The 15,936-nt window shown below is 45.5% G+C and overlaps 1 protein-coding gene across 4 annotated transcripts in view; it reads right to left on the bottom strand.

Annotated features, from left to right (window-relative positions):
• Positions 1-15,936, bottom strand: part of PAPPA2 (pappalysin 2) — a 188,895-nt gene that overhangs the window by 96,193 nt on the left and 76,766 nt on the right. For all 4 annotated transcript variants that reach the window (XM_072126779.1, XM_072126781.1, XM_072126778.1 and 1 more), the window contains exons 4-5: positions 12,123-12,268; positions 5,982-6,275 (exon numbers count right to left, since the gene is read on the bottom strand). In XM_072126779.1, coding sequence (XP_071982880.1) covers positions 5,982-6,275; positions 12,123-12,268 — 440 coding nt within the window. The remainder of the gene's footprint in view (positions 1-5,981; positions 6,276-12,122; positions 12,269-15,936) is intronic.

The following is a 15,936-nucleotide window of genomic DNA, read 5'->3' on the forward strand; positions in this document are numbered from 1 at the left end:
GCTGGCGTTCCGCTGCCAGGCGAGCTTTCGCCAATCCAAGCCCCTGTCTCTAGGCTACTCCCCAAACAGCACTTCTAAGAACCTTTTGTATAAGATCAAGTGTAGTAGCGTTCTTATAAGTTTAGGATATGCCGGGTGAGGGGAATGTAAACAGATGCGCAAGAAGCGCTGAAATAATATCCCTAAATGGTAAAAGTTTGCCAGTATATTTTGTGGATAACACAGCAGGGTGGCGACAAAGTTAACAACTTTGATGTGGAATCCATGAAAACAACCCAAATTTCTGCCTGACACACCTCGTTTGATAAAGGGACGATGTATGGAGGCAGCTATATGGACGACTTTTGGAGGTAGCAATGGAGACAACGTGTGGAGGCTGCTATGGAGACAATTTAATTTGGATAGTGCCTGTATGTGGCAGTCCCAAACATTTTTCAAACCAGAGGAGCAGGTAGGTGGCCCTCCAGTAAAATGGAATAGATTGAGTGCCTGTATGTGGCAGTCCCAAAAATTCTTCAAACCAGAGGAGCAGGTAGGTGGCCCTCCAGTAAAATGGAATAGATTGAGTGCCTGTATGTGGCAGTCCCAAAAATTCTTCAAACCAGAGGAGCAGGTAGGTGGCCCTCCAGTAAAATGGAATAGATTGAGTGCCTGTATGTGGCAGTCCCAAAAATTGTTCAAACCAGAGGAGCAGGTAGGTGGCCCTCCAGTAAAATGGAATAGATTGAGTGCCTGTATGTGGCAGTCCCAAAAATTGTTCAAACCAGAGGAGCAGGTAGGTGGCCCTCCAGTAAAATGGAATAGATTGAGTGCCTGTATGTGGCAGTCCCAAAAATTGTTCAAACCAGAGGAGCAGGTAGGTGGCCCTCCAGTAAAATGGAATAGATTGAGTGCCTGTATGTGGCAGTCCCAAAAATTGTTCAAACCAGAGGACCGGGTAGGTGGCCCTCCAGAAAAATGGAATAGATTGAGTGCCTGTATGTGGCACTCACAAAAATTGTTTCAAACAGAGGACCGGGTAGGTGGCCCTCCAGAAAAATTAAATGCATGAAGTATAGCAAGAGCCAGTGGGCCCTGTCAAAAAATAGCCATTTTCCTCTGCTTTACTGTACAAAGAGGAGGAGAAGGAGGAAAATGAGGAGGAGGAGGAGGAGTGGATCAATTATTCAGGTTGAGCTTCCTTCACCTGGTGGAGATTGGAAATTCTGAGAAATCCAGCCTTTATTCATTTTAATAAGCGTCAGCCTGTCAGCGCTGTCAGTCGACAGGCGTGTACGCTTATCGGTGATGATGCCACCAGCTGCACTGAAAACCCGCTCGGACAAGACGCTAGCGGCAGGGCAGGCAAGAACCTCCAAGGCGTACAGCGCCAGTTCGTGCCACATGTCCAGCTTTGAAACCCAGTAGTTGTAGGGAGCTGTGTGATCATTTAGGACGATGGTATGGTCAGCTACGTACTCCCTCACCATCTTTCTGTAAAGATCAGCCCTACTCTGCCGAGACTGGGGACAGGTGACAGTGTCTTGCTGGGGTGACATAAAGCTGGCAAAAGCCTTGTAAAGCGTACCCTTGCCAGTGCTGGACAAGCTGCCTGCTCGCCTACTCTCCCTCGCTACTTGTCCCGCAGAACTACGCACTCTGCCGCTAGCGCTGTCAGAAGGGAAATACTGTTTCAGCTTGTGCACCAGGGCCTGCTGGTATTCATGCATTCTCACACTCCTTTCCTCTGCAGGGATGAGAGTGGCAAGATTTTGCTTGTACCGTGGGTCCAGGAGAGTGAACACCCAGTAATCGGTGCTGGAATAAATTCTTTGAACGCGAGGGTCACGGGATAGGCAGCCTAGCATGAAATCTGCCATATGCGCCAGAGTACCAACGCGTAAGAATTCACTCCCCTCACTGGCCTGACTGTCCATTTCCTCCTCCTCCAACTCCTCCAACTCCTCTTCTTCTGCCCATACACGCTGAACAGTGAAGGACTCAACAATGGTCCCCTCTTGTGTCTCGCCAACATTCTCCTCCTCTTCCTCCTCATCCTCCTCCACCTCCACCTCCTCCGATATGCGCTGAGAAACAGACCTCAGGGTGCTTTGGCTATCAACAAGGGAATATTCTTCCCCCGTCTCTTGTGACGAGCGCAAAGCTTCCGACTTCATGCTGACCAGAGAGTTTTTCAACAGGCCAAGCAGCGGGATGGTGAGGCTGATGATGGCGGCATCGCCACTGACCATCTGTGTTGACTCCTCAAAGTTACTCAGCACCTGACAGATATCAGACATCCACGTCCACTCCTCATTGTAGACTTGAGGAAGCTGACTGACCTGACTACCAGTTCTGGTGGAAGTTGACATCTGGCAGTCTACAATCGCTCTGCGCTGCTGGTAAACTCTGGATAACATGGTCAGTGTTGAATTCCACCTCGTGGGCACGTCGCACAACAGTCGGTGAGCGGGCAGTTGGAGGCGGCGCTGCGCTGCCCTGAGAGTGGCAGCATCTGGGCTGGACTTCCTGAAATGCGCACAGATGCGGCGCACCTTCGTGAGCAAATCAGACAGATTGGGGTATGTCTTGAGGAAACGCTGCACTATCAGATTTAACACATGGGCCAGGCATGGCACATGTGTCAGTCTGCCGAGTTGCAGAGCCGCCACCAGGTTACGGCCGTTGTCACACACAACCATTCCCGGCTTGAGGTTCAGCGGTGCCAGCCACAGATCAGTCTGCGCCGTGATGCCCTGTAATAGCTCTTGGGCGGTGTGCCTTTTGTCGCCTAGGCTCAGCAGTTTGAGCACCGCCTGCTGTCGCTTAGCGACGGCACTGCTGCTGTGCCTAGAGCTACCGACTGATGGCGCCGTGCCCACGGATGGTAGTTCGGAGGAGGAGGTGGAGGAGGGGTGGGAGGAGGAGGAGGCATAGTAGGCCTGAAACACCTGGACCGAGGTAGGCCCCGCAATCCTCGGCGTCGGCAGTATATGAGCAGCCCCAGGGTCAGTCTCGGTCCCAGCCTCCACCAAGTTAACCCAATGTGCCGTCAGCGATATATAGTGGCCCTGCCCGGCAGCACTCGTCCACGTGTCCGTGGTCAGGTGGACCTTGTCAGAAACGGCGTTGGTCAGGGCACGGATGATGTTGTCTGACACGTGCTGGTGCAGGGCTGGGACGGCACATCGGGAAAAGTAGTGGCGGCTGGGGACCGAATACCGAGGGGCGGCCGCCGCCATGAGGTTGCGAAAGGCCTCGGTCTCTACTAGCCTATAGGGCAGCATCTCCAGGCTAAGCAATCTGGAGATGTGCACATTAAGGGCTTGGGCGTGCGGGTGGGTTGCACTATATTTGCGTTTCCGCTCCAGCGTCTGGGGTATGGAGAGCTGAACGCTGGTGGATGCTGTGGAGGATCGTGGAGGCGACGATGGGGTTTTTGTGCCAGGGTCCTGGGCAGGGGGCTGACTAGCAGCTGACACAGGGGAAGGAGCAGTGGTGTGCACGGCCGGAGGTGAACGGGCTTGTTGCCACTGAGTGGGGTGCTTAGCATTCATATGCCTGCGCATACTGGTGGTAGTTAAGCTAGTAGTGGTGGAACCCCTGCTGAGCCTGGTTTGGCAAATGTTGCACACCACAGTCCGTCGGTCATCCGGTGTTTCCTTAAAGAACCTCCACACTTCTGAAGATCTAGCCCTCGCCGCAAGAGCCCTCACCACGGGAGCTTCACTAGTTGACAGTGGCGCTGATGCACCAGCTCTGGCCCTGCCTCTCCGTCTGGCCCCACCACTGCCTCTTCCAACCTGTTCAGGTCGAGGACTCTCCTCCGTCTCAGAAGCACTGTGTTCACCCGGCCTCTCAACCCAGCTTGGGTCTGTCACCTCATCATCCTCCGATCCCTCAGTCTGCTCCCCCCTCGGACTTCCTGCCCTGACAACAACTTCCCCACTGTCTGACAACCGTGTCTCCTCATCGTCGGACACCTCTTTACACACTTCCACTACGTCAAGAAGGTCATCATCACCCACAGACTGTGACTGGTGGAAAACCTGGGCATCGGAAAATTGCTCAGCAGCAACCGGACAAGTGGTTTGTGACTGTGGGAAGGGTCCAGAAAACAGTTCCTCAGAGTATGCCGGTTCAAATGGCAAATTTTCCTGGGAGGGGGCAGACTGGGGGGGAGGAGGCTGAGGTGCAGGAGCTGGAGGAGTGGGGATTTCGGTGACATGGGTGGACTGCGTGGAAGACTGACTGGTGGTGGACAAATTGCTCGAAGCATTGTCAGCAATCCACGACATCACCTGTTCGCACTGTTCTGGCCTCAACAGTGCTCTACCACGAGTCCCAGTAACTTCAGACATGAACCTAGGGAGTGTAGCTCTGCGGCGTTCCCCTGCTCCCTCATCAGCAGGTGGTGTCTCACCCCGCCCAGGACCACGGCCTCTGACCCCTGCAGTAGTTGGACGCCCACGTCCCCGCCCTCGTCCTCTACCCCTAGCCCTGGGGTTAAACATTTTTAAAATGAGAGTTATAACTTTTTTTTTTTTTTTACTTTTTTTTTTTTTTTTTTTGTGTTTTTTTGTGTTTTTTGTTTTTTTTTGTGTTTTTTGTTTTTTTTTGAGTTTTTAGAACCAAACAATCCTATCCTATTGCTATGGCTATTTTCTAGCCAAGTATCAAAGGAAGCACACTACTATGCCAGATGAGATGACACTGAGTTATTGCCTAATAGAAATCCAACCCCTACTGAATTTTGCCACTTCAGCCTTTGCTATGGATATGTGCGCCACTAAGCGCAGAACACAGCGGTCGCAAGTCTCACTACAAATTGCTCAGAATTGGCAAGTACATGCACTGCAGAAACTACAGCCACCAGCAGATCAACCAGAAATCAAATATATAGAACGCTACTGTAGGCTTCAAGAAGCTATTTGTATTCTCCTATGGCTATTTTCTAGCCAAGTATCAAAGGAAGCACACTACTATGCCAGATGAGATGACACTGAGTTATTGCCTAATAGAAATCCAACCCCTACTGAATTTTCCCACTTCAGCCTTTGCTATGGATATGTGCGCCACTAAGCGCAGAACACAGCGGTCGCAAGTCTCACTACAAATTGCTCAGAATTGGCAAGTACATGCACTGCAGAAACTAAAGCCACCAGCAGATCAACCAGAAATCAAATATATAGAACGCTACTGTAGGCTTCAAGAAGCTGTTTGTATTCTCCTATGGCTATTTTCTAGCCAAGTATCAAAGGAAGCACACTACTATGCCAGATGAGATGACACTGAGTTATTGCCTAATAGAAATCCAACCCCTACTGAATTTTCCCACTTCGGTCTTTGCTATGGATATGTGTGCCACTAAGAGCTAAACACAACGGTAGCAAGTCCCCCTGCTAATTCCTCACAAAATGGTAAAAGATGCAAATTAAAATAAAAAAAGTAGAACGTTATTGTAGCCCTAAGAAGGGCTGTTGGGTTCTTTGAGAATCACTCCTGCCTAACAGTAAGCTAATAGAACACCCTAACGCTTTCCCTGACCAGCAGCAGCTCTCTCCCTAGCGGCATCCAGAGACAGAATGATCCGAGCAGCGCGGGCAGCGGCTAGTCTATCCCAGGGTCACCTGATCTGGCCAGCCAACCACTGCTATCGACGTGTAAGGGTACCACGTCATGCTGGGTGGAGTGCAGAGTCTCCTGGCTTGTGGTTGGCTCTGTTTCTGGCCGCCAAAAAGCAAAACGGCGGGAGCTGCCATTTTCTCGAGCGGGCAAAGTATTCGTCCGAGCAACGAGCAGTTTCGAGTACCCTAATGCTCGACCGAGCATCAAGCTCGGACGAGCATGTTCGCTCATCTCTAGACACTATGTATAATTTGCTTATCTCCTACTCTATAATGTTTACTACTTGGGGCCAGATTTATCCACCTAAACTCAGACCATTATATGTAAAGAATTCACTATTGAATTAAACATAAGACAATTGTCAGCCTTCTCACCCGTGTAGCTCATAAAGTTGTTATAGGGAGTTCCAGTGTATAACATTGGTCCACAGGTATCATTTGTCGGGTCGGGATCTCGGCAAAGCTTATTTTTTGGTGTGGGTGCGGTATCTGCACAGAGGTCTCCAGTTTCCATAGAAGGTTCTGTTTCACTGCAAGGATCATCACAAGATTCCCGCTCACTGACTCCTTTGAACACGTGATAGAGTCCCAGGGCGTGGCCCACCTCGTGGATCATTGTGTTGGTGTGGCCTGGCATTCCGTAATAAGATGGGTTCAAGACTATTCCACCTGCAAAGAATGACATCAAATATTGCATAAAACTTTCATACATTAAAGTTACTAATATATAGGTGAACAAGTCTAATAACTAATGATAATTCTTTATTTATATAGTGCACACAGATTACACAGTGCTCCACAGAGCTTTCCAAATCAGTCCCTGTCCCCAACGGGGCTCACAATTTAATCAACATACTTGTATGTTTTGGAGTGTGGGAGGAAACCAGAGGACCCGGAGGAAACCCACGCACTAACCCTGGGACATAAACCCAGGACCACAGCACTGCAAGGCAGTAATGCGAACAACTAAGCCAATGTGCTGCCTAAATTTTTAATGGATGTGCTAATGAGCCTGAAGGGCTCTAGGGGGTGTATCCAGTGCCCCTCAGTGCTGTAGCTTCACAGGTCTCCCCTCTCCCTGCACTATCTACCTCTGTTATATGAAGAGGTAGGAGGGAGAGAGTACCTGGTTGGGTGAGACGTGTTCTGCTCCTTGAAATAGCTTATGAATCTGCAGCACAGAGGGGCTCTGGTAAAGCCTTTGAGAGCCCTTTAGACTCATTAGCATAATTTTTAAAAGAGGCCATGGATAACAAATATAAGAAGATTAGTAAGTGTCATGATGGATTTTGTTGGTAATTTCCTTTAAATTAATGGGAGCTGATCCACTATAACCTGACCACTACACAAGCCATGGAGCTGTCTGCCTTCTGTTTCATTATTTGTATATCTGTGAGGGGGCTGATTGTTTTACCCCAATCAATGTGATATTAATCTCTTATTTTGCCATTATATTATCAATATATTTAGCATCTTAAAAGAAATATATCCTTTTATCCTTTTGGAAAATGGTCGGAAATTTTTTACTGCATGGGGCAGAGAGGGCGCCATTCTATAACTCCCCTCAGACAGCAGTGAGTTTAGGTTCACCCCTGCATGTGTAATATACCAGAGGTAGGTAGCGGAGGTGGAGGGGAGACATGCTCTGCTCATGGTAACAGCCTGTGAAGCTACAGCACTGAGGGGCACTGGATACACCACCCAGAGCCCTTCTGACACATTGGGGCACATTTACTTACCCGGTCCTGTCGCCACCCAGTGGCGCGTTCTCAGACGAGGATTCGGGTCTTCCGGCGATTCACTATGGTAGTGTGCCCGATGTCCACCAGGTGTCGCTGCTGCGCTGAAGTCCTCCAGAGTTCATCATTCTATGCTGGGTGCAGGTAAGTGCGTGTCAAGCGACACTTTTTTTTAAAAAAAATACGGCAGTTTTTCCGAATCCATTGGCTATGCCCCCCGATTTTCGTCCCGTGCATGCCGGCGCTGATGTGCCACAATCCGATCGCGTGCGCCAAAAACCCGCGGCAATTCAGGGGAAAATGGCGCAAATCTGTAATATTCGGGAAACCCTCGAAAAATAGCGATTCGGGCCCTTAGTAAATGACCCTCATTATCATAATTGTAAAAGTTGATTTCAGCAGGGACGAGGCCATGGATATCAAACATAAGCAGATTACCACAGTCACGGTGCCTGGATCTATGACTGTCCCTGGTTTAACATGATGGATTTTGATATAAGATTTCCTTTCAGTGGTCGATTTGTGACTCTGATCTTCTCAAAAAATTGTGTTTGGGCTCAAAAAGTTTTTTTTCTAAAGACTAAAATAACAAAATGGGCCTTATTGATAAATTATAAAAAAAAGGAAAAAATGATCAAAGTTCTACCAGAAAATCAGTATTCTACTTCTTCCCTTGACAGGGTGGACACAAATTGGCGAGCCGGCAAGATCTGACCATTCTCCTAATAAATCTAGATGGGGACACTACATATGATATTGAAGCTTCATGTGCTGTAAACCTGCAGCATCCTGATGGTCATTTAGTGCAATACAAAGCGACTTTTAACCACAATGAAATGCTTAATGTCTCGAGCATCCATCCCTCTTGATGTAATTAAATTGGCTCTACATTGTCCACTGATCTGGTCATATTCCAGTAACTTCCCTTCCAGCTGTAATTACAGAAGAGTCAGTGTTTTTTTTTTTTTTTTTAGAAGTGTGAAATTAAATAGCGCGTCTATAATTTAAATAGGGACATTTCCAAAAGAAGACTGAATAATACAAAGAAATAAATCAGCCGGCACTTAGAAAACCATTACTTATTATAGGATGAAATTTACCCATTACTTAAAGAAACAGCGTTTTGTTTGGCCTGTTATCTCGCCTGCCAAGAAGTTTCTGTTACTTTTTACTTAAAATGAGAGGGAACAAAGTTGCATAAAGTGATCGCTATGTAATTAATATGTCTGGCACTTAAAAGAAGGAGCCCAGGCTAAATTAGCATCTGATGAAAGGCTTGGGAAAGCAGACCAGACCGGCGACTGATATATACACCAAGATGGAGCCGGCAAAACCAGGAGTTACAGCAAACAAATATATAGAAGAGGTAACTATAGACAATGGATGCTCTATTGGCGTGAGAGCTATGATTAAATTGTCATTCTACTTAAAGGACATCTACCACCAGGATGAAGGATTGTAAACCTAGCACACTGACATACTGGTGTGTGCCCCCTCTGGCAGGATCTGCTCTTCTTTAAGCTTCCTATGCTAGGTATATAAACCAAGATGGAGCCGGCAAAACCTGGAGTTACAGCAAACAAATATATAGAAGAGGTAACTATAGACAATGGATGCTCTATTGGTGTGAGAGCTATGATTAAATTGCCATTCTACTTAATGGACATCTACCACCAGGATGAAAGATGGTAAATCAAGCACACTGACATACTGATCTGGCAGGATTTGCTCTTCTTTAAGCTTCCTATACCCTGGTTTTTAAGAAAAAGGGTTTTTAAAATGATGCAAATGAGCCTCAGGGGCTCCAGGCTCCTTAATTGTTAATGGAGCCTGGAGCCTCTCAGGCTCATTAGCATAATTTTAATAGCCTTTTTTTTCTTAAAAACCAGGACAGAAGATATTCTGCCAGAAGGGGTGCACACCAGTATGTCAGTGTGCTTGGTTTACAATCCTTGATGTCCTTTAATATTAAAAACCATAACTGCATCAGCTCAACCGTGCGTTGGATTAGTGAACCCAACAGGAAACAGTCCATGTCTCCTTTTACAATTGTAGAAAAAAATAAAAAAAATTAGGCAACCCGAATACCCTGAGAACTTACAATGCAGCATATACCTGAAATAGCCTAGAATACAATATTAAAGGGGTTGTCCAGTCACAACGTGTTAGCCCCAATCGGCTAACTTGCCGATCTGTAGGGGTGTCATGGATGACAAGAACGGAGGTCCATTGCAGCCCGATTATACTCCATATAAATAGAGCATCCAGTCACGCACAAGCCCTGCTGCTCTATTCATCTCTACCATGCTGAGCTCGGCAATCTCCATCAGTTCCATAGGCAGGGAATGGAGCGGCAGTGCGTCCAGCCACTTAATTTGGAGTACAACAGGGGTACAATGGCTCTCATGATTCTTGAGGACCCCTTACTGAGTTAGCCCCTGTGCGTACAGGCAAACTTGTTGTCACTGGACAACCCCTTTAAGAGGCAAATATTGTATGTAGTTGATCTACCAAGGGCCATTTACAAGTAGTACACCAAAAATGTTTGACAGGGTCCTTAGTTACACATTACAATCCAATAGTTACTATATAGTAACCAAAAGATGGAACCCATTGGTCAATTAAAAATGAACTTTTATTAACGTGTCTTTAAAACGAAAACTTAGTCCAACTTTTTTTGTTAGAAAACTTTTTTGTATTAAAGACACGTACAAAGAAGTTACATTTTAATTGACCAATGGGTTCTTTTTGTCACTATATAGTAACTATTGGATTTGTAAGATATTAAAGAAGTCACAACTGATTTTTTCTTTCCAAGCTGCATGGAGGTGCTAGCCTTGCACCCCAGAAACCAAAGCAGGGTCATAACAACCCATTGATCCATTTCCATTATAATAGTTTATGACAATACATGTGGGTTTTGTTGATTAGAGTTTGGTGGGTTTGATTCTTAGGTAGACTACAGGCCCAAAAAAGGACTAAACCTGCTGTTTCAGATCAAACGGACAACAATTTTATGTGTATGGAGGATTTCCAACTTTCCTATCACAATCATTAGCAGATGAAGTGTAGCATGTTTGTGTATGGGGTAGTCAGGACAAATCAAAGTTGGTGTAATGAGTATAACGCCAATATTTTATGTAGGTGCTTGGACTTTACCACATTAAAAGGGTTTTCCCACGAAAGAAAATTCTCATATCTTAATCCCCTAGTGATCCCCTAAAAAAATAATTTTAACCCCTTACTTTACAATTTTACTCAGTGTTTTGCTGTTTTTTGCTCCTATCACTCCCTAGGCTGGTCAGTGCAAAACCCCAGAGTGTGGGTGGAGACTCTCTAAGCAGACACATTATGATCCCTCTAGCTCTATGGCGTGACAATATGGTTACATTATAAGGGTACTGGTGTATATACACTTTCATCTGGCCTCTGACATTGTACTAACTGTGGGGAATTGCTCTGGTAGATGCTTTGTAGCAGTGCAGGAAGCAGGGACACACGCAGAGTTAAAGTCCAAAAATCAAGTGTTTATTCACACTTCCTTGCCAAAACACAAATTCAGCCTTGGCTTAGGCACATACAAAATAAACCCTGCCTGGCTGGGCACTGCCTAATACAACAATTACAGCACCTAACTATACATGTACCCAGCTGCCAGGCACACGCTCTCGGCCAGCAGAATATCAGGAGGCACTCAGTTACCTTTGCTGTGTGAACACGGTCCAGCTTTCAGCTCTCCAGGTGGTGCCTCTCCTCCTGCTTCTGGCCAGCAGTCTAAATTAGGTTCTAACGAGGTCTGTGACCCGCACCTGTGGGCTATACAATAGCCCAGGAGCGAAGCCCGGATGGAGTAGGAGTCCCACTACCAGCCTACCCCTACATAATAAGCAGGCCCAGTATGGACATCACAAAGGTGTCTATGCTAGCTAGGCCAACACAGACAAAACAGACTTCTCCTGCTTACCACATGTCTATATTAACCCTTGGGTTACTGCAGACAAATCCAGGGCTTTTACCATGTGCTTTTTATCTGCCTGTAGGACAGATAGCGGTTCTCCCAAATGACACCTCTCATTTTCTCACATAACACACTAACATATAGAGAGATAGATGAGACAGATGAGAGATGCATGAGATGCCTATTACACAAAGGCATGACAGACAGAGGGTGACAGACTTTTTCACTGTCAGAACTGCTACATTTCTGTTCTCACAGATATGTGACTGCCTCCCACTTCTCCCAGATCATGTATTTGCCTGGAGTTTGTAGCTTCTCTTTCCTCACCATGTGGTGCTGGCGGGAAGTGAATCAGTTAGTGTCAGTGTGAGCTCCGTGCTGTACTGCTGGGGAGGCATGGTTACAGGCACAGAGCAGAAGGAGACAGAAGTCTCAGCAGCACAGAGTCACACAGGAATCCAAGATGGCGGCCACCCGGCCCTAAGTCAGAAGTTACAGGGTCGTGTCTGGGGGCAACTGAAATTGTGTACAGCAGAACTGATAGAGACAGGTTGGACTTATAACTGTGAAATGCTGTATTTTTGTTAGTAACAGTGAATTAGAGAATGTGTTATTTTGTTATCCTGAGTACATATAAGAAACTTGTCTTCATGGGAATAGCCCTTTACCCTAATGGACGTCAAAAATCCAGCAGAAAACAACTCAATTCTGGACGAGTCAGTAGAGCATATGTTTTATGGACTGATCCTCAAATAATGTATGAAAATGACCGATAATGTTTATTGTGTGAGACAGTCTAGATTTTTTGCCACCACCTACCTTGAACACCGAGAGCGTCCTTGTCCCATGGCCAAGTTGCAGCTCCAGCTAACTCCTCCCCTGCAGAACCAGCAAAGAAAATATTCAGGAACAAAGTGCTGTTCAACTGCAAGGCATCTCTCAGCTCCTTTACACTCATATATGCCCTATTAGGATGCAAAAGAGAAGATGAAGCAAATTATCATTAACCATAAACTTGTCTCTAAAGAACAGTTTTTATTTAGTCGGCAATTAAGAAACTTGTTTATTAGGATCACGGGATGTAGTGACAATCTCTCAAATGAAATCAAGCCGTTCCCGATAACAACGACAGCCAGCAGAACAGTCAATATGGTGTCATTTTTCTATAATAAATATGCTAAAAAGGAGCATTGGAGCTAAAGAAATGCAGTGAAGTGATGTGGAAGCAATGTAATGAGGACGTATACTGCCGGCCTGGGAATCCGAGGCCGAGTGTTTGGAATGATATCTATTCACCATTGAGTACACATTCAAAAAACACTTGCTTAATCAAAATATCCATTTACATCCCAAATGTTAGAACCCCCCCCAAAGGGAGAGAACTTTATCCTTATATAGGGAATTAAGCCATTTCCAGTTTTCTGAATGTATGGATCCCCCTTTGGAGTTTATTAATGAATTGTATTAATAGATATTTTTTAATATAAGAAGACACATTTTTTTCTTCCCAGCACATCAACTAAGGGGCAGCTATCAGATATAGGGGCACATTTACTTACCCGGTCCTGTCGCGATACCCGATCCGGAGGGTCCGACGAAGGCGGCGTCCGGCGCGATTCATGTAGCTTGTGCGCCCGAGATCCTGCATGTGTCGCTTCCCCGCTGAGGTCCGATCACCTTCTTCTTCCCGGTGTATGTGGGTGCATGTCTTGTGAATTTGAATTTTAAATCCCGCGCTTAGTCCGAATCCGTCAGGTTGTCCGACGGCCACGCGCCCTGATTTGCGTCGCATGAAAGTCGGCACCAAAATCCGATCATGTGCGCCAACACCCCTGTTAAATGTAGTGCAACACGGAAATTGTCGGGAAACCCAACGAAAACGCGACCCTGAGTATATGAGCCCCATAGGGTTCAAAATGTGTAAACTCTAAATGTACGTTTACCATTCTACTCTATAGATTGAAATACATGGAAATTCTTAAAGGAAATATACCTTCAAAAACAAGCATAATAAACAGTGGCATAACAAGACTCCAGGGCTCAATGTGAACTTAGGATCGGGGCCCCATAAACCCTTGCTGTCGCCCCCAATCCCTCATATTTTACTTTAGAATACACATTTATAATATACAGTATCTGCTCCATAGATATATGCACACATATACTATATATGCAATACATATATATAAACACAGCACCATATACAAGTATATGCTCTACACACATAAATATACAAAACAAATACACAAATGAACACCAGACATACACAGATCATATATAGGTGCAAACTCAAGGCCGATATAGACATAAGTTACTGTATAAATCAGTCGTAGCCCTGGCCTTCTACCTCTCTGCAGACCTGGTCCATCCTGGTCATCTCCTCACAGATGACAATTCTTCTCTGTCATGACAGAATACACTACCAGATGTCTTCAGCTATGTGGGTCACATCTCCACAATGAGCCTCTAAAAATACTACAGTCACTTATAGTATAATGTCCCCCAAAATAAAACTATGTCCTAATTTATACAGGGAACCCACTAATTTCAAAAAGGCAAGGATATCCCTTCATTTATGTGCAGTACCACCACCCCATCACTAATTTAAATACAGCGCTGGCATAAGCAAACGGGCTAACAATCCGGATTGTGTCAGTACTGATCATAGGTGTTAGCCTGGGATGTTTGCTGCAAAGTGCAGCAAACACACAGACAGTATGACGTGTGCTGAGCCTGAAAGACCTATTCCAAATCACAATGCTCCTTTTATAGCTACTACCCTCTGCTTGTCCCCTCCATCTTATCTCACGATTGATGGCCTCTTTCTTAGTAAATTCCCACATTCTGGCCCTCCAATGTTTCATGCTTCCATTCTTCATAAGCAACTCTTTTTGGTTATTGCTCATTTTTTAAATATGTGTCCTATTTTTACCCCTATGTGCCCTATTTTACGTCCAGTTTTTCCTCCATTCTTATCACATCTCCTCTTTTAACCACTTTCTTATGAAGTGCCCTTTTTACCCCTCATATCTTGCCCTTATTCTTATTATGTGCCTCTTTTCTTGACCCTTATTTTATTATGTGCCCTTTTCTTTTTGACCTCCACAGTTTGTCTTGCTTCTATCATCCACCATCAAGAGTAGCCGTGTAGTTACCAAAGTAAAAAAAAAGATACTCACTTCAACTTCCCCTCTGTTATCCTCCCGCAGGTGGTGAACCGTATCAGTGCCGGCAACCGGATCGTATCATTGCATCCATTTTGTGCGCTGCTTTAAAAAGTGGTATAGCAGAAAGTGTATCACCTCCTTCTCAGTCTCAGATTTTAACTGCATCAGAGGATACACTACCAATACAGTTGAAACTGCAATAGTGTCACAGCTGCGGGCCCAACAGCCGGATAACAATATAGAGCAGGCAGCATAGTGGTGGACTGACACGAGGGACCGTGCCACACATGTCCCACAGTTCAATATATTGTTGTGCACATTAGGGAGTTATTCTTTAACTGCGACCGCCACAGACGTGTACACGTTCTCCATGAGGCAGGTAATAGTCGCACCCTCTGATACCAAGATTGTTACACCCCTGTGACAAACCAGGGACACTTACTCATAGATCCAGACACTGTGATTATCTTCTTATAATTGTTACCCATTGCCTCCTTCCTTTCAAAAATCAACTTTTAAAACTATGCTAATTGTGGTGAGTGTTACTAGAGCCCCTCCATGCTGCAACCTCACACTCCCCTTGTTACCCCAGCACTTCTCTCCTCCCACTGCCTGATGGGAGGAAGTCTGTGTATGCGCAGCAAGGAGGGGCTTTGGTAACACCCACAGGAGCCTTTCAGGCTCATGAGCATAATTGTTAAAGGTGCATTTAGAAATAAGGATTCCATGGATAAGGATTCCAATATAAGGAGATCACCACAGTCACGACGTCTGGATCTATGAGTAAGTGTTCTGATTGATCATGATGGATTTTGGTGGTAGATTTCCTTTTTTAAATACATGGCTTTACCTAGTCTGATGTAATTGATACCTGAAGAACCTTTTACTCTCTGGAGCTAAATGCATAGTTCTGCTGGCTGGAAAGTAAATAAGGTAAACGATTTTCTAAAATATGCCACCATAAGTATAAAAAAAAAACTGAAAAAAAACTACTAAATAAAAAATTGCCTTTACTTTTATGCTTTTTCCCCTAAATAACTATATGTATGTATATTTATCCCTGTATACATTGCAGAGGAACCAGCAAAATATTGAACATAATGGCAAGAGAACAAACCTTGTGTTCTCCGGATGGGATCCATGAACAGTGTGTGTTCTCAAGCAGAATAACACCTTTCAGTTCATGCTTCTTTCATGGTCCAGTGTGGTGGTTTCAATCAGTAAATTTACTTGAAAGTGAAATGTAAATTGGTTTTATAAAATGAAGAAGGGAGAGAGTTTAGCGCTGAAGTCAAGCTCTCCTCAACTGAAAATTCTCCCTTTGCTGTAATCACAACAAGGGAGTGTTCTGAGGCAGAGGGAGCTTGGCCCATATTTACTATGTTGGCTATGACCAGTTGACATCAATGCTGGCGCACCCTACACTCCTCGGGAAGAGGACACCAATATTTTTGGGTGCAACTCTA

The sequence above is a fragment of the Engystomops pustulosus genome, chromosome 10, assembly GCF_040894005.1.
Source record: "Engystomops pustulosus chromosome 10, aEngPut4.maternal, whole genome shotgun sequence".
Lineage (NCBI taxonomy): Eukaryota > Metazoa > Chordata > Amphibia > Anura > Leptodactylidae > Engystomops > Engystomops pustulosus.